This window comes from Pituophis catenifer, unplaced genomic scaffold (assembly GCF_029215685.1).
Source record: "Pituophis catenifer annectens isolate HBS135680 unplaced genomic scaffold, rPitCat1.0.hap2 SCAF_3, whole genome shotgun sequence".
Lineage (NCBI taxonomy): Eukaryota > Metazoa > Chordata > Lepidosauria > Squamata > Colubridae > Pituophis > Pituophis catenifer.
Window position 1 is genome coordinate 95933305 of NW_027256883.1, and position 27037 is coordinate 95960341.

General features: G+C 37.8%; 1 protein-coding gene across 2 annotated transcripts; it reads left to right on the forward strand.

Moving 5' to 3' along the window:
- Positions 1-27037, forward strand: UBE2D2 (ubiquitin conjugating enzyme E2 D2). 2 transcript variants are annotated; one of them, XM_070940808.1, is made up of 7 exons: positions 1-85; positions 17688-17751; positions 19540-19571; positions 19647-19724; positions 19808-19913; positions 24951-25044; positions 26159-27037. In XM_070940808.1, coding segments are annotated over exons 2-7 (357 nt in total). In that variant the 5' UTR covers positions 1-85; positions 17688-17750; the 3' UTR covers positions 26205-27037. The 2 variants fall into 2 exon arrangements, with proteins under 2 accessions (XP_070796909.1, XP_070796908.1); XM_070940807.1 differs by lacking the exon at positions 1-85 and adding an exon at positions 95-338.

A 27037-nucleotide genomic window follows, 5' to 3' on the forward strand; every position in this document is an offset into this window, starting at 1 on the left:
GGCAGGAGCAGTCCCTGCTCTGTGAGGCAGTCACTCAGTGAAAGAGCCCGAGCGTGCTGGGGGAGAGAAAGGGGGAAGAGCGACGGTGAGAAGCGAGCAGGAGAGGGAAGGCAGTGAAAGGGCGGCAGGCAAGCAAAGAGGTGGGGGCGACGGGAAAGAAGGCAATAGAGAACACCGGGCTCCCCCCAGGCCGGCACCCACACCTGTCCTCCCGCTTCCGCCGAAAAGCTTCTGCGCTCCCTCCGCCGCCGGAAAATAGTCCCCCTCCTTCCTTTCCTTCTTCCTGCTTGCCTCTCTCAACAGGCTCCGCCGCGATGGCGCTGAAGAGAATCCACAAGGTGAGAGTCCTTCGGCAGAAGGCCAACCCGGAAGCCCCTTCGGTGCGAGGGCCAGCTTAGGGCATGGTTTTCTCCCGCCCTTGTAGGCCGCGCCGAGGGGCCGGGCTGGAGGCCCTGATCGTGCCGGCGATGCTCTTGCTGGCGACGATCCTCGGTGCCGCCGCTTTACGTAAGCTCGGTCCGGCTTGGCCTGGGGCACTCGGGCATCTCCGGCAGGGCTGGAAGGCAACGCTCCGCGCGAGAACCTCTGGGCCTTTGGCTACCCGGCTCGCGCTCCTTTATGGCCTGGGCGGCTCTCTCGCCCGTGGGGCGGGGGGCCAGCTCCAAGCCCGAAAGCATTTCCTCGGGCTCGTTGCTAGCCCAGCTGGGTTGATACCTTCGTGGCATCCGCCGCGGGAAGGAAGGCGACCTTTTGTTGCAAGCGAGGTCTTTTTTCCCCCTCGGTCAGCCGCCTTACCGTCGGTCTCCGGACAAGAACGCAGTCACCCCCCACCCCCCCCCCCCGGCTAGACTAGCATTTTGCGAGGTTTTGCAAGAGGCGCACCAGGCCAACTTGGAAGGGCTTTTCTAGGAGGTTTGCAAAAAGTTCTTGCTTTCGTCACCGAAGCAGGGTTCGAGCACCGTTTCGAAAGTCATCCGTCCAATACATTTCGAAGCAGTTGGGTTCACAATTGGTGGCTTGCCGGTAGCCACAGGTGCGCGTTTAGGCATCCCTTCTTAAGAAGTTATTTTGGACGATCTACGGTACCTTCGTCTTGCTTGGTGTCGATGGAGGGAAGGGACCGTTCCGTTGCCTTGCATGAACAAAGGGAAAGCGCTGTAGCCAGTAAGTGTGCTGACCCTGAGATCTGCTTCAGCCTCCCTCACTACCCAAGGGATATGCCCTCTTAAATAATGTGAATAGTTGTTGCTCCCACTATTGCTTTCATGCTTACAACTTTTTGCCTCTCTATTTCCATTACTGCGATTGTGTGTCTTGCTACATCAAAAGTTTATTTGATGTCAAAATACTAAGCAAGAGTATCCTGGAAAGCAATTCTAAGAGTGAATTCTACTGAACTCAGTGGAGTTTGCTGCAAAAGAAGTAAGTATAGAAACTAGTTGCTATAGTTGCAAGAAGAATATTTTGGTGATATCACTGTTCTAACTTGCCAAGTGATTTTTTCCCCAAACATGATAATGTTGATACATCAGGATGTAATTGGAATCAGTTAAAAGTTCTAGGCTCTTGGTTTAGACTTATTTGTAGCACTGGGAGTAATAACCACCATATAATATAACTAGTTGGTTTAATGCATGCTTACAAAACAGTGCTCATAGGAATCACGATTCTAGAATAAGCAATAGGTGAAAATGCTACCTCTATTGAAAGCTCTTGCTTTGGAAAATAGTTTTGCTTTAAGGTTGCTATGGCTGGGAATAAAGGCTCTCAGGTGATCTTGCAGTGATATTGGTGATGTTATTTTTTTATAGTAATGTGTGTCATTGGCTTTTTAAACAATATTTTGTTGCATTTGAGAATGTAACTTTAAAATTTATGAAAATGGAACTTGATTGATATTTTTGGGTGTTTAAATATTCTGAATATTTTAGTTGTCTGGTTATAAAACCTAAAACCATTCATTAATAAGAAACAAATACTATTTGGTTCTTTTATTTCTCTGTTACAAACTTTGTTTTTCTAGCTTTGAGCTAACATGTATTTAAAGAGATTAAATTAGAAAGGCTGATATATTGATCTATGAAAGGTTGCTGAATTAGGCAAGGCTTTTTATGTGCATTTGGATTTCATTTAGTGCATATAATTGGCTTACTTAACTGCTAAAGAGCAATCACACATTAGTTATTGATTTGTTAGTTCTGTGCCATTCTTGAAATATTGAATTTAAGAATAAACCTTTATGTAAGGGAGAACAGTCAACTATATTTTGATTTTATTTAAAAAATATTAGATATATAGCAGTTCTTTGTTGAATTTGGTAGGATTTTTAGGATATTTCCAAATCAGAATTTTCTGATTTGTGACCTTATTTCCTCACAATACTAAATCAGGATTTTTGTGTCAGTGTGATTGAATGTCTCAGCCCATCTTACACAGAAATCATGGTTATTTATCAGGAAAGAATATTTCCAACATAGCGGAATAAAATTAACCATAGAATTGGGCAGAGTATTAAAACAAACAAAAAGCCAGGAATGCAAATTTATAAAAAATGGTAAGCAATGATAAAAAAAAAAATCAGATTTCCTTTCTGATTTTTAAAAATCATTGCTTAACATTGTTTATAAATTTGCATTTCTGGCTCTTTGTTTGTTTTTGTACTCTGCCCAATTCTATTGTTAATTCAACAGAAGACAACAGCTTAAAAATATAAGACTTTATACTAACCTTTCCTCTTTTTGCTTCTCCCTCATTCCCAGATTCTTCATTCTCCTTGGCATCAATTTTCATACATGCTCCTTCCTAACCAAATGATTGATGGGAATCTGACTTCTAAATTACATTTTTCCTTCATAAAGCATTGTAGAAGTCATAATTCTGCTTGGCCACAAACAGAAATAGATAATATTCTGAAAAGCTGCAGCTGTTCTTCAATGTCTCATAGAACCTTTATGAATATCCCACAAAAAACACAAGCACAAAAATTGGAAGGTGTACCAAAATGCAATTACTTTTAAAAAATCAGAAGAGACAAAGTTTTCATTTCATTAGAAAACAGGCCAAAATATCTGCAAACGGGCAACACACTCTACTTTCCACTTTCCAATAATCCCAATATTTTCTGGTTCTTCATCTAAGTCTTACTGATTAGTGTCAAGTCTTATTCTTTCCCCTGTCCTTTGAACAGAAGAAAATGATCAGTGGGTTAAGCCAGGAATTTTCTGAAAGTACCATGCTTGGGATAGATTGTCTTCCATAGATGCTAAGTTAATGGAAGTTCACTACTACTTGAGGCCACTGAAACATCTGTTTCCTTTTGGAAGAAAATCTGGTTGATCAGGCAGTACTGTAACATCAAAACCAGTATTGTTTTTATTTATTCCTTCACTTTGCCCTTCTGCTTTAAACAGTGTTGCCCAATTCATTGATTTGATTTTCTTAGAGATGTAACCATTTTTTGCTTCTGTTCTTTTTGAAAAAAAAAAAGTTATCTTAAATATCTTTTTCCTTTCTGTTTATGTTGACAAACTTTATCTCAATATTATATAATGGCTCATAGGAAAGTGCTGTAATAGTGAATCAGTGGACACTGCTTATTTGTCTTTAGTATCCAACAAGAAAACTTAAGATTTTCATTATTTATTTACTATTCAAGTCTGTTAATTGGATTAATTCTGTTGTTAAAAGTGCACAGAATACTAATTTTCCCCTGCTTATAATCAAATTAGATAAGTGAGTTCAGAAAAAGTTCAAATTAAAAAGCCAAGTTGAAGATGGATCATCCAGGAGGGGATCTATCCAGATATCTATCCAGTGCCACCAACTTGATGGCACTGTTGAAGTGCCAAGTGAAGCTGGGCAAAAGAAAAAAGCAAGTGTCCTCAGAGCAGAAGCCAAGGCATTGCCCTAAAGGTGCTTATCCCAAATTTGCATAAGTGCAAGTATCCAATTGGATTGGCTGATAATTTGGTAACAGTGTCACTCAGCAGCATATTGATCTCTCTGCTTCAAAATTTATTTATTTATTTTGCTGTGATGTTTGGAAGAAATAGGGAGGAACTTCTGCCTGGTATGAAAAGTTTGTATACTTTTAAAGAGAGAGCACATATAATTCCTTCCATTGAGGGATTAATATACGTAGCATATTCTATTTCTGCTTGAAAAATGAGAAATACATATTGAAATGATGTTAGAAGATAATTGATAGACTGCAGTTGCAAGAGTACTCCGGTCAATCATTTCCCCCTATAGATGTCTAGACAATCTGAACATTGTCATAAGGAAAGTTTTATCTAAAATTATATGTATATACACATTGTGAGAAATAGAACTGAGATTGCTTGATTTTAAGATACGGACTTTATAATTGAAAAATGGGAAATAAAACTATTCTGTTTTAGGTTTATCTTGATTTAAGAGCATTTTAGATACAACATGGAAGAAATTTATATTTCGTATAATACATTTAAGGGAGAAGAATGAAATTTGTATGGCTGTAATTCCGGATATCATGTAATAAATAGATTAGTTACTCCTTTAAAAATTAATTTACATCCTCCTTGTCAACAGTAACGTGGAAAATACTGAATAAATATATTGCTAATCAGAATTTATATATGCAAGTCCATAGCTGCTTATTCTGAAGTTTTATTTTCAGCTTCATGGCATTCAGAATGTGAATGGAGCAAGTTCCTCAATGTTTTCTCATGTTAATTCATGCTTTGGTAGCATTTCTGTATTTTGAAATCTTCAGTTTTTCATTTTTTATTTGGTATAGTAAATGAAGGAATGTGAGGCATATGAAAACTAAGAAAAGTCTGATTGATTAGTGCATAGCATTTGTCACCATGTTCCAGGTCTAATATGGTTGAATAATTCTCGCACTAAATATTTCAAGATATTTTGTATCCTTTAAAATAGGGAGCTTTTCCCCCAGATAAATTACAGATTGTGTATATAGTATCTTAATTGTATGGAGTAGCAATGTTAATGTTACAGTGTTACTATCTTTGAATCTCAGGTCTTAAAGTCATTTGAGGCTTAATTTGTATGATCTATTCTGAAATAATACTTAATATTTTTTTGAATTTCCAGTTTAATTGTTTTCAGGCATAGTAGGATGCCAGAAAGAAACTAGTGTATTTTTTATTTTATTCTTTTTGGCTTTTGCATTTCTAGTATACTATAGCAGTATATAGCTAGTAGAGGTCACAGCTTTTTATCATGTTGAAAAGATTACCCTGTATTGCACATGTATTCACATATGTATACTGCAAATATAATTGATACAAGAAACGTGTTGATTGAAATGCAGTATTCTGTGCATAGAAAATATAGTTTCCACACTTCTATGATAAAAAACATAGGATTGCTTGCATCAAGTTTTTTTAAAAAAGCTAAAATATTTTGACAATTATGATAATCAAAATACAAATCATTAGACATTGTTAAAAAATAGTGTATGCAAGCAGAGTAAAAAGCCATGGCACTTTTATTTTAAATTCCAAAATTGATAGAAGTATAACACACAGGAAACACTCTCTTACCTTCTTCTTTATAGCAGTTTGATGTAAGCGTCAAATAATTTCTAGTACATAGGTAAGCCTTAAAAGCAATAGGACAATGAAAACAGAAGAGAGGAAATAATAGAAATAGCAGCAAAGGGAATATTCTGATGTGCTTCAAATGGCCAAGAACCTGAGCAGTCAGAGGTAATCATGTACAGCGCAAGACACAGTGATTCACTCATTCAGCCACTGGCTCTTAAAAAACCTTGAGAAGTATAAATAAGAAATTTAAAAATGCATGCTTGTAATCAGTTGAACTCCATTACAGGATTGTAATTCCTCTGGTATCTCTTAAGTGGGAGGAAAGATCCAGAAATGTTCAGAATGGATAAGAATGACAATGGAAAAAATGGGGAGAGCAGTGGTGAAATCCAAATTTTTTTACTATAGGTTCTCTCTGGGCATGGCTTGGTGGGTGTGGTGTGGCTTGGTGGGCGTGACAGGGGAAGGACATTGCAAAATCTCCATTCCCACCCCACTCTGGGGCCAGCCAAAGGTGGTATTTGCCGGTTCTGCAAACTACTCAAAATTTCCGCTAACTATTCTATGAACTGCTCAAAATTTCCACTACTGGTTCTCCAGAACCTGTCAGAACCTGCTGGATTTCACCCCTGGGGGGGAGATATTCAAAGATAGAGGAACAAGAAAGAAAACAATTTGGAGGCAAAATTGTTCTTTTCTAAAACTCAAATTGATCAAATTCATGCCCTGCATATTCATTGTAATTTTTTTCACTTCCAAAGGTTGCTGCACCAATGTAATTGATGATTTCTGATTCTCTAAGGTAGATGCTCTCATTTCTATGTAAAAGTACTCCTCCTCCAAAGCAGACTAATCCTCCTGTAAATGAATGGTGTTCTGTTTCAGAACAGCATATCCCAAATTATGCATGCTATTGTGCTTTTTTTGTGAATTGATAAAAATCATGTCCAGACCTTATTTTAAATGTGAATTAATATATAGAAGCTTTATTATGTTACAGCTGGTACGAGGAGGTTGAAAATTCTCACCTCTTCAATGATGTTTATGTCATTCAGAAATAAAAACTGATTGATGTTACAAACCAGTTAAGACAAGTTCCATCTTATGGTCAAGCACTGTTTTGTCTGGGTTAATATCCTTTCTCTTAATTCCAGGCAGTTATTTTTGAAACATGTAGCTCTCAGTTTGAGGGACTGTTTTCTAAATACATCTATGAGGGATTTCAGATATTATTTTTGTGATTGTATTCTACACTGTTTTTGAAGGAAGAGCCAAATATAAATACAACCATTACTTCAGTTTTTCCCTTTGTGTTTACACTTCTTATACTTTATAATTATATCTTCTATGCCAAAGCACTACCATGTTCTATGTCTAGAGGGGTGGGCAACTCAAGCCTCATTAAATTGTACTGCCAAATTTTTAGAAACCCAGATGTGATTTCCTGCTGGTTTTAGTGGGAGGTGGTGACAGCTTCATTTTTAGGCTTAACATACCCCTAAAATGAAAACGAACCATCACATTTGGAAATCCTGGTCTCATCACCTTGTTTGTGACATAGCTTCATCATTCTGTGTACTGCAGCCGTATGTAAATAAAATGGCAGTCCCCAACTACCAAAGCTTGCCCTGTCCTGGTCTAGTGTATTTCTTGGGGTGTCTGCCTTGTTTTATTCTGGATGAAGAGGGGGATATAAATAAATATCTAATCAATTACATAGCAGTGAAATAGTACACACATTGTTCAAAAACCATTTAAATTCTTTGTGATTTAAACTTAGAAAATGAGTCCATGCTAATTATTTACATAGACACATAGTTTCTCACAGCAAAATGTGTACCATGTGAAAGGAATAGAAGTGAGTGTGTGTGTGTGTGTGTGTGTGTGTGTGTGTGTGTGTGTGTGTAGGTCTTTGGTTATTCGGGTTTTCTCCCGCGTAAAATTGGAGGTTTCTTGGCAACGTTTCGACGAAGTCTCATTCGTCATCTTCAGGCTGGTGTCTTCGGCTTCGTGCTTCTAGGAGCAATGTGTGTGATCGCAGCTGTTTCTTCCTTTTAACTGCCAGTGGGGGTGTGCTCTGATTGGATGGGGGGTTGGCTGTGCTGTGATTGGATGGGTGTGTGTTCTGTTTAGGTGGAGGCTTGGTTGTGCTCGGGTTAGTCTGAGTAGCAGGGGGATTTGAGCTGGTGAGCTGTGTTGCTGTTGTTTGGCTTCGTGTTCGTGGCCGTGCTACCTCTTCATGGTGGGTGTCAGTCTGCTTCATGTATGAATTGGGGGGGTTTAAAGGGGCTAATGATGCAGCTGTGGTCTGGCTTCTGGTCCGTGGTCGTGCCTCATCCTCAGTGTGGGTTTGAGTCTGCTTTCTGCGTGGATGTGTGGTGGTTACATCCTGTGTGGCTCTCGTGAGTGTGGGTCTGGTGTCATTCTTTGTGTTAGGGACTCGTTTATCAATAAGGGCGGGTTTCCAAATGGCTGGTAGGTGGGAGGTATCATCTCATTTATTCATGGTGTGTGGACGTTTTTCTATCTCGATGGCTTCTCTGATTATTCTGTTGTTAAAGTGTTCGTTTTTGGCGATAGTTCTGGTCTTTTTAAAGTCAATATCATGTCCTGTGGCTTTGAGGTGTTGGACCAGGGAAGAAGTTGGTTCCTCTTTTTTGACTGAGTTCTTGTGTTCTTCAATGCGTGCACTTATTCTTCTGTTGGTTTGTCCAATGTATGTGGTGGGGCAGGCGGTGCATGGGATTTCATATACTCCTTGATTTTCTAACTCAGTTTTGTCTTTGGAGTTTCTTAGGATGGTGGATATTTTTTGGTTTGTGCAGAATGCTGTCTTGATGTTGTGTTTGTGGAGGATCTTGCTGATTCTGTCTGTGGTGCCTTTTATGTATGGGAGGAGGGCTTTGCCGTTTTCTTGTTCTCTGACTTGGATTTTAGTGGGGGTTTCTTTTTGGATTAGGTTGGTAATCTTATTTCTTTGGAATCCATTGGATGTTAATACGTTAGTGAGAGTGCCCATACATAAAAGGCACCACAGATAGAATCAGCAAGATCCTCCACAAACACAACATCAAGACAGCCATTTGGAAACCCGCCCTTATTGACAAACGAGTCCCTAACACAAAGAATGACACCAGACCCACACTCACGAGAGCCACACAGGATGTAACCACCACACATCCACGCAGAAAGCAGACTCAAACCCACACTGAGGATGAGGCACGACCGCGGACCAGAAGCCAGACCACAGCTGCATCATTAGCCCCTTTAAACCCCCCCAATTCATACATGAAGCAGACTGACACCCACCCCGAAGAGGTAGCACAGCCACGAACACGAAGCCAAACAACAGCAACACAGCTCACCAGCTCAAATCCCCCTGCTACTCAGACTAACCCGAGCACAACCAAGCCCCCACCTAAACAGAACACACACCCATCCAATCACAGCACAGCCAACCCCCCATCCAATCAGAGCACAGCCAAACCCTCAACCAATCAGAACACACCTCCACCCAATCAGAACACAGCCAAGCTCCCATCCAATCAGTTCACACCCCCACTGGCAGTTAAAAGGAAGAAACAGCTGCGATCACACACATTGCTCCTAGAAGCACGAAGCCGAAGACACCAGCCTGAAGATGACGAATGAGACTTCGTCGAAACGTTGCCAAGAAACCTCCAATTTTACACGGGAGAAAACCCGAATAACCAAAGACCTATATACAAACACCCGCGAAAACCTCAGAAAACACACACACACACACACACACACACACACACACATATATATATATATTGTGTGTGTGTGTGTGTGTGTGTGTATACTGTATATATAAATGTACTATATATATATAAATGTACTATATATATAAATTTACAGTCAAAGGTATTCCATTGTTTTGCTATTCTTCCAGGATCAAGGTGTGAGGTTTTGGGGTATGCAGGGGAAATTTAACCACTGTTTCATTTCTCATTAGTTCCATGGGCAGACTGGGACTAATTAGTGCTGTACACATTTCTCCTAGAATAAGCTTTAGATTGTACATATAGAGTACTTATGGGAGATTTTTTTTTTAACCAGTTGTAATTCTGGTGTTTTTTCTCTATTTCTGCTACCAAAATGGCACTTGTGCTGCTTCATTAAGATTCCTCAGTTTTCTTCCAGTGGACATTATCTAGAAATGTATGAAAAGTTCAGAGAAGGAACATTCCAAATCTGGAGTATTCCTCAGTAGAAAATATTACAATACCCACCTACCAGAAATAATAAATATGAGGTAATGATATCTTTTAGAAGTTATCTGTTCAAAAACAGCTCGTCAGGTGTGCTAAAATTATTACATATTTCAGTGCTGCTACTCTAGATTGTAAAAAGAAATGCTATAATTTATAAAGCACTTAAAAATTAATACATTCACAATTTTGTTTACAAAATACTCAGAACTTGCTAAATTATACTTACTTAAGAGAGTGGCAGATCTTTGGAAAATCCACATCACTGTGAAGAACATGCAGAATTCCAGGTCTAGATGAGCTTCCTTAACCCTGGCACCCTCCAGATGTGCAGAACAGCACCTAAAGGGTTAAACGGAGCATTAGCAGTTCAGTGAACTTGTTAGTTGGCTTGAATGCTACAACGTGACACATTAATTTGCATCACTGCTTATAGTTTGCGTAGACTTTTTAATAATAGTTTGTAATCAGATACAGTGTGGTGTAGCATTTCTGGCTTTGGAGTTAAATGTCCAGCTGCATGTTTGTCCTTCTATTTCTTAAAAATACAGAATGTTTTCAGTTGTTAAAACTGATGTCAGAATCTCCAAGAGCTGATCTAAAGCCTTTTGGAAGTCATAAGATAAATGTTCCACTCACACCTCTGTTCCTATAGACCACCCATAGCAAAAAAGGAGATAACACAGAATTCTCTGCAATTATACAAATGATCCCCATTTTTATGAGAACATTATTTTAATAATTATTTTTTAGCTCCACTGGTATCAAAGTCAAAGGATACAAATGTGAGCATTGCATTCTGTTTGGTGCTCTTAGCAACAAAAAAATAAAATACAATACTTTACCAGTTTCTCCAGGTAAATTGTCCCATGGGATTGAAGTATGACCTTGGGGTGCATGCATAATTATGAATTGTTTCATTCCGTTGTAGTTATTTTAAAAAATAGAAATTCTTAACAATGAGTTGATTTAAATTTCATTCTTTGTCTAGAAGCTTGCAGCAATATAAAAAGTTAGCAGCCGCCTTCCATTTTATGCTGTACTTTCTGTATTTCTTTTTGTCTTATTCAGAGACAAGCCAGAAATAGTGCTTAGATCTTTCCATAAGCAAGGTCTCCTAGTTATTTGGTGTTATAATTCTGTGCATGATACCTTGAAGGAATATTTTCACTGATAGGTGTTCATATGATTCATGCCACCTGTAAATCAGTGGCTGACCAGTTTTGTCATTCTATAGAAACAAATAGAAATTCTATTATAATATTTTTGAACCAAGAATAAAAAAAACTCTCGCTAAGTGACAGATTCTTCTAATTAGAAGCTCTTTCAGTAACTTGGACAAGATGATTGTTCCTATCTCACTTTTAAAGAAGGATTTATCAAACACACTTCCTGTTTCTGGAGAAGATGAATTCTTTTATCTTAATTCTCATCCTGCCTTCCCAAGGAGAACAGAGTTTTTGTTCACATAGTCCTTGACTTTTGACAACAATTGAGCCCAAAATTTCTTTTGCCAAGCAAGACAGTTGTTAAATGAGTTTTCTCCCATTTTATGACCTTTCTTGCCACAGTTGTTAAGCTGTGGTTTATATTAGTAATAGGATCGTTAAGTGAATCTGGCTTCACTTTGCTTGTCAGAAGTTCGCAAAAGGTGACCCCAGGGCACTGCAACCGTCATACATATGAGCCAGTTGCCAAGTTTCCGAATTTGGATCACTTGGTCTTGGGGATGCCACAACAGTCATAAGCCACTTTTCAGTGTCAATGTAAATGTCAAATAGTCATTAAAAATGGTTGCTAAGTCAAGGACTACCTGTAATGTATTTTTGTAATGGCTTGCCTTAGTATAGCCATTCATGAGGCATATTTTTATTGTGCTTTCACATACATTGTGTGCTCAAACTTTCTATGATTTTTTTTTGCTGAGAAAAGAGCAAAAGAGTAATGCGTTGATATGTAGTTGAAGGTTTCATAGACTTTGTACAGGTAGTCCTTTGTTTAAAACTGCATGCTTAGCATCTGTTCAAAGTTATAAAAGACTGTCCAAAACCATGAACTGGTTTCAGAGTTACGACCGTTGCAGCCCCCCCCCCCCCCACAATCACCAATTGCTCACTTATCTTTCGAAGATCTCCAGAATTCAAGAGTTTGGGGTAGGGGAGGAGGGGAGGCAGCTCTGCTGTTGGGCAACGTAGTGCAATCCCAGAAGCGGCCATCTTTTTCTTAGTGCAACCACAAACTCAGTGACACATGGTAGAGCTAAGGCTACTGCTGGGTTTGCTTTTACTCACCAACACTAAGCTTAGTTCCACCAGCGTTAGCTTCACTAGCAACTGGACTGCAACAAACAGCATATAAAGCTGTTGGTTGGGAATTTTTGAAATACTGTAAGAGAAATACCAAGAGCAATTCATTCAGTTCCCCTATTAGCAGGAGTCCCCCACTTCTGCTAATCCAGGGATCTACTTCTATTGTGTTCCATAACTAGAGTAGGTTCACCAAACCTTCTTCCTGCTCAGGAAGAAGTTCTTCCTGTGACTTCCTCCTGCTCAGGAACTCACATCCCCTCTATTCAGGACTGAATCTTACTCTCCGACTATTGACTCTTGAGTCTGGCCTCTGCTTTAGCAAAGCTGCTCATCCACTGAGAGCCTTTAAATCTGGGCTTTCTCATCAGGCAGAGTGAGGTGCTGCTTCCATGGAGAGCAGGAAGAAATACCTCTCTTTTTCAATTTGGCCAACGGGGCTTTGGAAAGATGCCCCCATCAGCAACAAGAACATCCACTAAAACATGAGTTGTGTCTCTTCCCCCTAGCAATGAAGGATGCAGACAAAGCATAAAATGCACGTCTTCCCCATTCTTAGCAAGAATCGGGGGAGATCGGAGAAGCAGCTTTCCACCCACCTTTCAATGGCTTCCTCTCTCCTCTCACCTGCAAGGTAGCACTTCTGAAGACTTCACTCTAGCCTTTTCTCCGACTTCTGCTCCTCAACTAAGGGATGGGGGATGTGCAAAATGAAGGGAGGGATAGCTTAGTTCTTCCAAAAGCAAAATTTAGTAAAGCTGCTGAAGACTTAATTTTTCCCTTCCGTTTCCCCCCCCCCCCAATTCTTTCATACACAACCTTGCAAATCAAATGCTTCGCACCATCTGGAGCAGACAAGGGTGGGGAGGAGGCTTAAGCCCTGCGGGGAGCTAGAGAGTGGGAAGAAGACCCATGGACTGTGTGGATCCCCAAGGATGGGAAGCAGAGGACATGGTGTCTTGAGGTGAGGGAGGCCCGAGGTAGGTGGTCTTGTGCCTGCAATAGGCCTCCCAGGGCCTCCCCCACCCTTGAGACATCCCACACTCCACTTAATGTCCCGTGTGTTCGTTTAAAGATTTTATCAGGGAGAACAGGGATGGGGTGTTGTTAAGTGAGGCTGTTCAGTTAAAGGCTGTCCCATTTAATGATTGCGTTGGAGAGAACAGGAATGGGGGGGGGGGTTAAGTGAGGTGGTTCAATTAAAGGTCGTCCCAACTTCTGACTGTATAGGGCAGGTGCCATTATGGTGGTAACTCGAGGACTATCCATATAGTCAGATGTGATTATATGCTGTTTTAATCCTGTTTTTGAAGCTAGGTTTGCCCCTATTCCAAAAGACAATTTGACAGGTTCTTCGCTTTCTGCACAAAGAAGGATAAATAGCTGAGATTCAAAAGCTAAGTAAGTCACTGTATAGAACATACATGTTCAGTCATCTGCATATTACTCATTTCAAGAAAAGATATTTGGATACTTGCTGGAAAAGCCGAAAAAGATGCTTCATGAGTTGAATCTTAAGATCTAGAAAGAGCTGTATCTCTTTGTGATGATTGGAAATTGAGTTTCAGAGCAGAATTTGGAAAAATCAAAAGATCCTATTATGGGAGAAACAAATGTATAACACTGCCTGCGCCTTTGTTATTTCTTATCACAATGGAATTACATTAACAGGAAAGCTATATTATATGGTGGCGATTCTCCACATTTTATAGAAATTGATGCTGGTATTTTCAAGGTGGATGCTCATAATTGTTTTGTTTAATAAATTCAAGAGAGAGAGATTAAGGGGAGTTGCATAAAGGAAAATCTAGTAATGGGAATAATGATGGCTGTTTGAATGTGGTACAGCTGATTATTAGGTTCTGAAAAGAAATATAAATCTTGCATAAAGGTTTATTTTTCCATAAAAAAAGACATGCTTGTTAAGATAGCTCATAAAATAGTGGTGCAAATGGTAAAATTAAGCTTTTCCCTCTTAAAGATCCTTTTGTTTTCCCCAAAATATTCATTGAATGACCGATGATTTAATCTCAAAGCTTACTGTGAATTGAGTATGGATTTGTAGATTTCAAGATATAATACAGGTAATCCTGGTTTAGTGAATGCCTTGTTGTGGTGACCATTCACAGTTATGACAATGATGAAAAAGTAGCATTAAAATCAATGCTTGCATTTATGGCCTTTGCAGGTCTATAAAACAAAGAAAAACTGAAGTAAGAACATAAGCACAGTTGCAACTGTTTCACTTAATATATCAAATTCCTGGACCCAATTGTGGTTGCTTAATAAGGATTACTTGTATTCCCCACTCCAAAAAGGCAATTATGCCAGAAATATTTTAAGGAAAAAACCTTCCTTTTTTGTCATGCTTGATAAACAGGTTGAATTAGAACTGGAATTTCACAAGATGTTTTCAATTGGAACAGCATAGATTAAAATGTTCTGTCTGGAAGTGTACAAGTATGTCTTAAATTTCTTCTTGTTTGGATTTTGCCCCAAACAAAAAGACATTCTTGATATTAATAATTATTACTGCTAATTCTGCTACAGGTAGTCCTTGATTTACAACCATTTAGTGACCATTCAGTTATAACCTTTTGGCCAGCATTTCTGCAGTCATGTGATTGCGATGTATGGGCTGTCTTATATCCTGTCTTATATCCTGCTGTCTTATATCCTGCGGTCACATGATGGCCACTTGTGACCTTCTCTGCTAGCTTCCCATAAGCAAAGTCAATGAGGAAGTCAGCAGGGGAGATAGCAAGAGTCTTCTCTTTATGACCATTGTGTTTGCTCTACGACTGCCAAAAAATCATAAAATTGGGTCATTCATGAGTGTTTCGATATGTGACTATCATGACATACAATGGAAATTCCAGGCTCCCTTACAGTCGTAAGTCAAGGACTCATACCACAAAATTGTTTAGATTTTAGAGTTTCAGGATTTCTTCAAAAATTGATCATTCTTTATCTTGCATAAGAGAAACGTTAACCACTGCGTTGACCAAACTACTTTTTCTTAACATTCTGTGGTTAACTTACTTGTATATGGAGGAAACAAATGTTGAACATTTGTAGAAAAGATGTTCAAAAGTTGCAGTTTTTAAAAAGATCAAGAGAATATTACGCATTTCTGTGGCATGTGATATATGTCGGTTTATAACTTTTGTGTTAAGGCTAAATTTCATAACTGAAAGTAGGAACTATATTTCTCTACTATATTCAGCTGTCATTTTCATAATATAAAATAACTCCAGACATTAAATATGAGTAGTTTGGCATGACTGTGTGGCACTGTGAATGGTTGCAGTCCAAAAATAGGTCCCACATTTGGCTCAATTCTGGAAGAGATAGGGGTGGGGGGTTAGGCATGAAAGTGTGCTGTTAGTCTCTGCAAACCTATTGTCATCTTTTTGTCCTTTAAAATCCAGAATATGAAAGATAATAGATTGAATTTTGCAGTTTGGCTGCAAATAAATTCTGTGCATTGCATGAGACCCACGGCTGCACTTTTGCATGCCTGTGTTAAAACTTCAAAGAAAGTTTGTGACTCTTTTTAAATGTCAACTGAAAATACAAATTCAATTTGGTTTATGTAATGGAAATTCAGATGGTTGAGTAGTTACAAGTACAGGTAGTCCTTGACTCAAACCCAATTGAGCCCCAAATTACTGTTGTTAAGTGAGACATTTGTTAAATGAGGTAAGTAAAATGTGCCCCATTTTACAACCTTTCTTGCCTCAATTGTTAAGTGAATTACTGCACCTGATAAGTTAATAACCCAGTTGTTAATTGAATCTGACTTCTCCATTGACTTTGCTTGACAGAAGGGGGGAAGCAGTTCCAAGTCTTGCGGGGATCCTGCGGGTTAGGATGGGAGGCCCATTGCAGCATCCCTGCAGTCGGTCAAAAGGACAAATTACTGCAAGGGTGCAGCAGTGGCTGGAACAAACTAGCTCATAAGTAGCCCGGGGGGGGCATTTGTCATAACTTTGGATGCTAAGTGACTGGTCATAGGTTGAGGACCAGCTACCTGTAGCAGAAATGGTAATCTATTGTATAGAAAGCATGTATTGCTACATTTATTTAGAGAAGAATCTTTTGGAAAATAGATAGATGATATCAGATAGATATCAGCATTTTATTAGGAATAGAGACTCAGCTAGATTATTTGTTGGCTGACCAGTCAGCATGGTATAATAGTAAGAACTAGGATTGGGAAGATCCAATTTCATTTATTAAATGTTTACTCTGTCCGACGCCTATCAACTCTGAGCAATTCACAAATAAAACATGCAAAATAAAATAAGCCAATGATAAAGAACAGAAGATGGCACAATCTGGGCAAGAACCAAACAAATCCAGATTTCCCGGAAGAGGGTTTCAGTCACTCTTGCCAAAGGCCTGGGAGAAGAGTCAGGTCTTCAAGTCTCTCTGAACTACCAGCTGGTTGGAGTCATCCATATCTCTGGTGGAATCTCTTTCTAGAGAGCAACTGTTTTAGCAGAGAAGGCATGTTTCTTGGGTCTCTATAAATGGCATTGTTTAATTGAAGATACCTGGAGTGTACCAACCCTACTGGGTCACATCAGCCTAGCAAATATTATGGAAGATAGCACTCTGATGCTGTCATGGTCCTATGCTATGTAGGGTTTTTTAGATAATGACCAGCACCTTGAATTGCATCCAGAAGCAAACTGGCAACCAGTGCAACTCATGCAGTTCAGGAATTTACTGAGGCATGCTCATCACTGCCTGTGTTGTTGCATTCCAGACCAGTTGAAGATTCAAGGACAGCCCTATGTAAAGCACGATACAGTTACGGTGATCAAAGCATGAATGACTGTCTGAAAGGCCTCACAATGTAGAAGAGGTTGCAACTGTGAGATGAAGCTGTGTAAAGTCCTTTCTGGCCAAAACTGCCCTCCTGCAAAGAAGCTGACACCATAGCATAGACCCAACTGCAGGTCACTCTCTAACCACTTCTATAACAAAAGACGGGCCCAGATCCAATAAACAAGTGCCAAGTTGACAGCCCAGAGAACTCTGTCCATTTCCTCATGAGCCATTGGTTTAAACTCATCCCAGATTATATCATCAGACTGTGTCCCGGGCACCATTGGCTACCTTGCTTAGTCAGAGTCCAAGTTGGAGCAGATTTATATTTATCAAATGGACATCAGCTTTGAGAACAGTTTTGCTAGGGCCATTGCAAATATTTTGTGAGGATGGGGGGTGAGAATGGAGAATAATGAATGTTTCCTTGAGTTATTTGGGGAAAAGATGGGTTAAAAAAAACAAATGTACAAATATAAAGTGCTGATGTTCAAACTGGAGCAAATTATTTAATACATTATGGGATCATTTGAGTTGCTTCTCCAAAATTGGGGTGTCTATTGTATTTTTAAGCAGGGAGTGATGGAGGAGGGTAATAAGAATTTATATACAGGTAATCCTTTGAAGATTGTTTTATTAATTATGTTATGCATTTCCTTTAATTTATGTTGAATAAAATTTAATAATAAAATAATGCTATAGTGAACACTTCACTATGAGATAAAATGACTGTATTTTAATCTAATGTGACTGGTTTTTAGGAGCTGAATGATCTGGCACGTGATCCTCCAGCACAGTGTTCAGCAGGGCCTGTTGGAGATGATAGTAAGTATCTGTAAAAAAGGAAAAGGCCTCAGATTAGGATTCTTTTGGGCAATAAGAAGAATCCTAAATGTATTCATATTAGTCTTCTATTTTAAATGCAAAGCATTCTAAGCCAGTGAGTGCCATCAGAGTAACATATACCATCAGAGCACATACCACCACGCATTGCTGGTTCAATCAACTCGGAACCAAAACATCTGGTTAATGAATTGCATTGAAACAACCTACTTCCACTTTTCCTAAAACAGATAAAATAGATTGAATGGATTTCTGTTCTTAAAAGACTTATAGAAGAATCCTTAATTTTGATCTTGAGCAATCACAACCTTACATCTTAAAATTAAAATTTAATATTCATTAAACTAATTTTGTACAGGTAGTCCTTGGGTTACAATGGCAATTGTATGCTGTCACTGAGTGATGTAGTAGTAAAGCATGACATCATGTAACTGCATCACTTAGTGACAGCAATCTAGGCAATCCTGGTTGCTGTCATAATCCCAAAACATGCAGGAAGTGGCAGGAATCTCGGGTAAGGAGCATGGGGATGCTGCACGGGGTGGCGAGTGAGGCCCTGGGCGGCTGGCTGCAAGACAGCACATGAATTGTGTGCATGTGCATTAAAGCTCCGGGAGGAATGGGGATTTAATGGAGTGACTTGCAACTTTCCCTGCCAGCTTTTCCATTGACTTTGTTTGTGGGAAGGTGGCAGAGAAGATCACAAATTGTGATCACATGAGTGTGGCCTACTGCCAGCTGGTTGATGGGCTCCTAAATCATGATCATGTGACTGCAAGGGTGCTGGAACTTCAAGGACTGGACATAAGCACCACTTGTTCAGCACCTTTGCAACTTTAAACAGTCACTGAATGAGTAGTTGGTAAGTGAGAACTACCTGAATTATAAATGTATAGTAAATTTAGTAACTGGAGATGTTTGGATATGTTTATTGTCTTAAATCTGTTTGAGTGATAGTATAAAAGTACTTCTTAAGGAGTTACTGTTTCATATACCAAATATAAACCATCTCTGTCTTTCAGAAACAGCAATGTGAAGTGACAAGCACTGAATAAAATTCATATACTGTATGCTACTAATCAAATTAACTTCTAATTGCCATTTCAATGGTAGTTTGGCATATAGGAAGATGCAAATTGCCCAAACTAAGTTTGGTTTATTAGTTTCTCACATTTATTATATTAATAGAGACACCAAACTCATACAATAGGACATAAGCCAGATTTTAAATTGAAATTGTGAGCAGTTTGGATGCCTGGGATCTGCATTTGTCCAGTTATTTGTGTACTAATTCCAGGTCAGCAGAACTTATTGATGGTAGCAGGGAGACAGTGCTAAGATCATGCTAAATCACAACGCAGTTTAGTAACAAATCAGTGTTCTGGAATATGTTAGCCTGATAGCACTCACAGGCATCTCCTCTAAGTTAGATCTAAGTAGTAAATAACAGATGGCTCTGTCTCTGGTTTCTTTAGAAATGTTGCAAAAGGCATGGACTATGACTTCTTTTCAGAACTTGCCCGGGGAAAGGCACTTTCCTAGCTTCTGTTTCTGTTTGCTCCTAGAAGTAGCAGCCCAACTTACAAGATATGATATAAATAGACCATACATGAAATTGTTCATAATCTAGAAACCACTAAATGTAATCAGAATATTAGCATATTACTTTGCCATTAAGCCATATTATGGCTTAAAATGGCTGAGATTTTAAAGAGAGGAACTTTAGTCTTAAGTGTCTTAGTCAAGCTTTCACTTTCTTTTTTCTTCTAGTGTTCCACTGGCAAGCAACAATAATGGGACCAGTAAGTAGCCCTCCAATTTTAATTATGATAGAGGCAAATATCTTAAATTGTCTTCTAATAGCTTTATCTTTGCAGAATGACAGTCCCTATCAGGGTGGGGTGTTCTTCTTGACAATTCACTTTCCAACAGATTACCCCTTTAAACCGCCTAAGGTAAGGAACTTTTTAGATCCCAACATTTTTGATACCTCTTATGCTAGGTATTATAAACCAAGGAAATAATTTATTTTTAACAGGTTGCATTTACGACAAGAATTTATCATCCAAATATTAACAGTAATGGCAGTATTTGTCTTGACATTCTACGGTCGCAATGGTCTCCAGCATTAACTATTTCAAAAGGTAAGCAAAAGAGCTTTTACTGTACATGGATATATATATTTCTAGAGATAATGATACATATGCAGCTGTCTTTACTCTTTAATTTCCTACTTGCAACCAGTTCAGAATTAAAAGCACCTGATTCCACCAACGTTTATGGTGTTACATTTTAATTATATCAAATCAATTTAGTTTTGTCTTGTTCTGGTTTTGTGAGCAGGTTTGACTTATACTTTGTAACTGAAACATTATAACCATTTGGTTTTAATTATATGTATTATTTGGATATCTTATTTCTTTTAAAAATCCTCATAACCAGAAATATCTGAATTGAAATATTAAATTAGGAAAAAAAGGCAGCAAGCAGTAAAGAGCATTGTGTGGATTAAATATTCTATTAAAATGAATTCCAAACTCTGTTTAGTAATTATAAAATAAATATTCAAAATATGCAGTTATTTTAATAATGCAACAGCACTTTGCAAGTATATGCACAAAATGGTGCACATAAATTTGGTGTCAAAGGGAACAACTAATTTCTATAACATTCCTTTAAGTTAGCATAGCCCTTCTTTAACATTTTCTTATGCTTAAAATATAGGCACATTGATTGAAATATTGCAATCTCAGTATGAACATATTTCATTCAACAAACTAGAACCTTGCTTTATGATTTTCAGGCTGCAGGAATAAAATCCTTCACTCATTTTTAAACTTTCAGGTATTCAGTAAATTTGTGGATAGATTCTGATAAAATTCAATAGCTTTATCTGCCAACCATTGCATTTAAATGTGCATACTAAATTCCTTTTGTTGGTTGTAATTCTCTGGTTTTCTAAAGCTTGTAATATTGCTATAGTATTGCACATTGATTTTATATTAACCAGCAGTGCACATGTGATTTTATTGTACAGCAATTATGCAACTCATAATGTTGTACAACAATATTTTATGTAGATTCTTCTAGTAAATAAGTTAAAATTTAAAGCAAATTTCAAACTCTAGAGAAAAATTGTTTTATCTTGTATTATAATGTTTAAAATTATAAAAAAAACCTTACAGTTTCTGGTACTTTCAGTCAGGCAGTGATATCATCAAGCTTTATTTATCTGTATATGTTTACAGAATGAAATTGTTTTGATTTACCTAAAATAATGATTAACTTTTATTATGTTTGGTACTATTCAGAACTGGTCTGGTCTAGTTTTACAGTTGTGACCTTGTTTATTCAAATATGTTTGACGTCTAACACCCTCTCTTTTCTTATTCCAACTCTTGTACAATAGAAATTCTTACTCTCTGGTGCTTGGAGACATTCAAATATGGGTTAAACTCTTCAGTTGCTTAAAAAGGGAAGATCACATAGTTAAAGGCAGCTGTTAGTACTTCCATGCTCTTCTTATTTTTTTTCCATGTGCTTTCCCAAGACTGTTATGTCGTATGTGTTTTCTCAACCTGTGTTGCTACATTTCCATCTTGGTAGCAAACAGAGTTGTATATTTTTCTAATCTGTTGAGTTTCCCATCTCTCTTTACAACTGAAAGACTAGGGCACAGGTCTCCAAAGAATTTTTGTTTATTACATCAGAGTAGTCAAACCAGTGACAAAAAAATTCAGAGAAAACTTGGAAGCTTTAAGCCACAATTAATGTCTATAAAAGTCAATGTGCCAGTCCAGTGTGGAATTTAACGCTTGGAAACTGCCCATCCTGTCATGATTCTTGATCTGATGTTGAGTGTCCTGCCTTGCATACAGAATCCTAGTGCTAAATGTTTTGGGAAGGAGTTCTCCTGCCTTAACTATCCTTGTATTTGCAATAAAATAAGGTATGCCTTCTGAAGTTCAAGCTCACCAATAGGTGGCACTACCTCACCACTTGGAGATTGGAAACATCCAGTGAAATGATTCTTCTGACTTAATAAGACAAGAAAATCAGATCTCCGTTTAATTTTAAATATTGGCTCTGTCATTCATAAATCAGATTAAACAATTAGGCAAGATTACTCAGACTTTATTTCTATAAGTTTCCACACACACAAGAATTCTCTTGATTTTTTCATTTTCTTATGATCCCAAACCCATAAAACCATTGAAGCTAACCTAATAAATCTAAAGATTTGCACATTAATAATTGAATGTAGATCCCTGACCTTCATTTCCCCCAAGTAGGGTTTTCCCAGTTTCTATTGTTTCCCAGTTCTGTTCTATTTCTATTCTCAGATTGTAGAAAGGAAGGGAAGTGGTTATACTTTTACTTACATAGAAGAATAGCATAGTAAAATTGTCCTCTTGCTGTATAAAATAATAGAAGCCTTAGTTCTTGGTCCCAAGACAGCATTAGTCACATACAATTCAATCAAAATTCAGACATGAGTTACTCTGAAACGTTCTTACATAGTATTCTACTTAACATTTTTCATCAGTTCATAACAAAATAGTTAAGGTGGAATCAGACCGTCCTTTAGAAAAAAAGCAATCAAGTTAGTGATAATATATATAAAGAATGTCAGTAAATAGTTTTAACGTTTTTGTCCAGTTGCTTCCCCTGCCCCCAAAATTGGAAATGCTCCTTTAAAAGATTCTGCAAAAAAATAATATTGCCTTAAGAAAATGCACTGAGCTGCAAGTCCTTCCTTAAAAGGCACTGTCACTTCTTTCTTTGCCAGGACTTTTATTGTGAAGATGGATTAGCCGCTGGATGCTGGATAGGTGTGAGTTCCATAAAGGGCTTATTAAACCACATGAAATGTTTTCCTTTGTGGCTGACATTATAGCAGAAATCATTGCTCAGTATCTAATACAGCTGCAATTGCTGTTCTAGAAGATCTGTCATTGGGTAGTCAAGACAACCTCCAAGACAAGTTTGGATGGAAAATACCTCTTTGGCAATAAACTGGATATCTGGAAAACCAAAGATAAAAGGGAAACCGTGCCTTCCATTCCTAAGATAGGTAGGTAGGTAGGTAGGTAGGTAGGTAGGTAAGTAGATAGATAGATAGATAGATAGATAGATAGATAGATAGATAGATAGATAGATAGATAGATAGATAAAAGTTTATTGTCATTGTACGTGTATACACAATATACCCATACAACGAAATTCACATAACACCCAGAGACCAGACCCAACTCACATGACAATCCCCGGACACACCCCCATCCACCAAAAATTCCCCACCCCTAAAACCACCCAAGCATCCACACAACAGACCCAAGTAATGCTGTCCAACAGCTCACTGATGGTGGTCCTTTAGTTCATTGTTGAGTGTAATTATAGCTCTGGGATTAAAAACTATTCAGAAAATGTGTGGTCCAAGTTTTAATTGTTCTGTATCTTCTGCCAGAAGACAACAGTCTAAAAAGATTGTAAGCAGGATGGGAAGAGTCTCTTTGAATGTTGTGCAACTTCCTCAAACAGCGAGATGCAGAGATGTCGTCCATGGCTGGTAGCTGGAGCCCGATGATATTCTGGGCACTTTTAATGAGTCTCTGTAGAGCTTTTTTTTCCGCTTCAGAGCTGCTCCCATACCATGCAAGAATGCCGTATGTCAGGACACTCTCAATGGTTCTGCGATAGTAGGACAGAAGTAGATGCTGAGATAGATTTATCTTCCTGAGCATATTTGAGAACTAAAAAAAAAAAGAAAAAGACATTTGCTAGTCACATTCAAAGAAATCAATCTTATCAAAGGGATTTCTGATTCTATAAACTAGACTGTTGCTTGGCTGCTGAGAATTGACTGCTGGACTATATAGGCCAGTGATTTAATCCAGCAGGGCACTGCTTATGTTGCAGGATATACATACATACGTACATACATACATTAAATTCTTTTCTTAACAGAAGCTAGAGGTAGCTTCTTTTCCTCTGACAGAATAGATTTCCAAGTGCCTCCCATAATTTCTTCTAATTGCAAGGGCGCTAAAGAGAATTAGATGTGACTCAGCAGTGGAGGATATAGGCCATGTCATTGTGCCTCAGTATTTCTCCACCAACTCTAGCAGTTTTACACATCCAACCTGAATTGCTGCAACCGGCTGCTTGGTTGCTGAGAAATATCCAACTTGAGTATACCAAATCATTAATTTAGGATACTCTGAATTATTAATAAGAGGTATCCCATTATCCAAAAAGTATTTTACTCAGAGAATATATGAGATCCATTGGGGACCTTTATTTATTAATGCTGAATGCAAGGCAATTGGCTTACACAGGTAGTTTTCTTTTTCCAACATGGGCTGTAAATGGGGTTTTCAACCAGATATCTTGTGTAGACAAGCCATGGTATTATCCTTGATTTTTTTCCTGTTATAAGTAAATATTGTCTTGATTCTCATTCTACTATCAAATACTCAGAGGGAATTCAAAGAATTCCTCATTTCTTAACATGCCTATGTATATAGATATTTATAGTGGAACCCACTTATTGTTCTCAAAGATCCCAAATTCTTTTTTCTCAGCTTGATGTCCCTGAAAGTTGTGGTTTTCGTAGGCATCATTTTGGCCAGGTGGATTTCCAGTTGATAGTCCTCTCACTTTCTAATGTGTCTTTTATGTGGATTTCTATAATTATTATTTTGAAACAGACTCCTCTCATTTCCTAAAATTAATGATCTTTCAGGGGCTTATCTTCCCCTTGTTTTACCCCAGTCTGTCCTATCACTAACAGGCTGAATGAAAAAGAGCCATGTGATTGTCCTGCCTTCTTGGGCAGTAGATGAATTTAACACATACTGTATCACAGATTTGAAGAAACATCCATAAACAGTGATTAGTGTTTGTTCTAGGGTTGGCAAAACTCACTATTTCAGACTTCACCTTTTTATTAGTTAGCAAACTGGGGCTGTTTAATTCAGTAGTGTATGTACAGGGGGAATAAGGGAGACGTTTCTAGAAAACAGCTTGTCAAATAGATATTTATCTCATCCATGAAAAAGATTGACTTAAATCTCTTTTAGGGGGCCTGAAAGGAAATTAAATACTGTTTGTTCAGACAATGACTAGCAAAATTTTTAGGGGGAATTTCAATCCTAAATGATGTGTTTTATTCCCTCTAGTACTTTTGTCCATCTGTTCTCTGTTGTGTGATCCCAATCCAGATGATCCTTTAGTGCCTGAGATTGCACGGATCTACAAAACAGATAGAGAAAAGTGAGTATGGTAGTCAAACATCTTAAAAATAAAATGGTTAGATTATTTTTTTTAAAATAAGGAGAATATTTTAATTTGTGACTACGTTGATACCAGATATATTTTTTCTTGTTCAAGAGTAATGTCTTCTGTTAGCAGCTTTGTATTTTCAGCTTTAAAATATAATTATTAGCTAGGAATAAGGTTTACTCCTCAACTAGATTGATTAATCCACTGAAAGTCTAGTCATTATTATTTGTACTTTTACACATTATTTTACAATTGCCTCTCTTAGGCCTTTCAGTTTCTGCTTTTAGGCTGCAGAGGGAGGAACAACTTAAACTTCTATCACAAGACACATGATTCAGGTGGTGGTAGGTGAACAAAAAAAATACATGAGATGTGGCATGATTAATAATGGTGAATACTCCAGTTAGTTTTACTGGAAAATCTTTTGAGGTTCTGTTGGTTCCATTTTAAAGAAATAATTTCCCATGCATTATTATAGCTACATTATTCTTCCTATATCATTACTGCTGTACCACTAAGCAGTAATTCTGCTAACAATTAAGAATCACCTGAAAAAGAAAAATAATTAGGCTTGAGCACAATGAAAGTGACTGTTTTGAACTTCTGGACCTAGAAAATTGTATAGGTGATAACAGAGTACATCAGAATTCATTATTTTGAATTATTTTACAAATAGAAATTCAAACAGATAGTTAATCTGTAACATAATCCTTATATTTTTCTTTTACTAACATTAAAAGAAATTGAATATGACTAGATTTCATACTTTGCAGCCTGTGCAGTGCATGAAGTTTATAACTGAGGTAAAGAAAGTGAGATCAAAAATGTAAAATACAGTATGTGTATGTGTCAGTGTGCACATGCTCATTTGTGGGTGTGTTAGGAAAGGTTCATCAGGTAGTGTTGGGATTTTTTTAAAAAAATATTCTTAACTGTTGATAGGAGACCTCAGAAACATTTCTGCCTGTTATTCTAAGAACAGTGTTGGAGTGGATGTGATTATTTATTTATTTAGCACATGGCATCTACAGATGTTATTTTTATTAGCTGCTTTAATATTTGGTGAAGCTTACCTATTGTTAATCATTTTTCTTTATATATACAGGTACAACAGAATAGCTCGAGAATGGACTCAGAAGTATGCGATGTAATTAAAGAAATTATTGGATAACCTCTACAAATAAAGATAGGGGAACTCTGAAAGAGAAAGTCCTTTTGATTTCCATTTGACTGCTTTCTATGAGCCCACGCCTCATCTTCCCCTGTGCACATGTTTACCTGATACAGCAGTGCTGCGTGTTGTACACACTTGGAACAACGAAATACTGTATTTCATACCAACATTGACTCCTAGCAAAGAAATGTGTGTGAAAAGCCAGTTCTTCTATCAAAGTCTAGTTGTGAGCATAAAAGCATTCCTAAGAGATTTCAATTGGGCACTAAAACCAACCATGAAGGGAAAGGGGAAGAATAAATTGTTTCTTGTGTTTCTGGGGACTTTTGATGATTCAAGAGGATGCTTTTTAAAAATGGAATCCTTTTAAACTCATAACTGTAATGAAAAAAATGTGAAGAACTTAAAGCTGTTCTGTATTTTATTCTGAAGGACCTAATAAGGTAAATGTATGACCAATAAGATCAAATTGTACCTACATCCTGTGTTTAAAGGTCTGAGTTTAACTGGTCAGAATTTAAATGCATTGGAGCTATTAGTGCATCAAGTGATGTTGATTTTATTTCAAATCTCCCCCTGCCCCTTTCCCTCCCTTTCATAATTTTGGTTTGTATGTGTTTTCTCAATTAACATAGCTAATAGCTCTTATTTTCTTAAGTTTTTAATGGCTTAGGTCTTTCTGGATGTAAGGGTAAAAATTCATTTGACAGACTTGTGTATATTTAAAGACCCAGCTGCTCCCTTGGAGCTTGTACGTTCAAGAATGATTAATCTGTGTAATAAACTGATTACTACAGTCATTACATATAA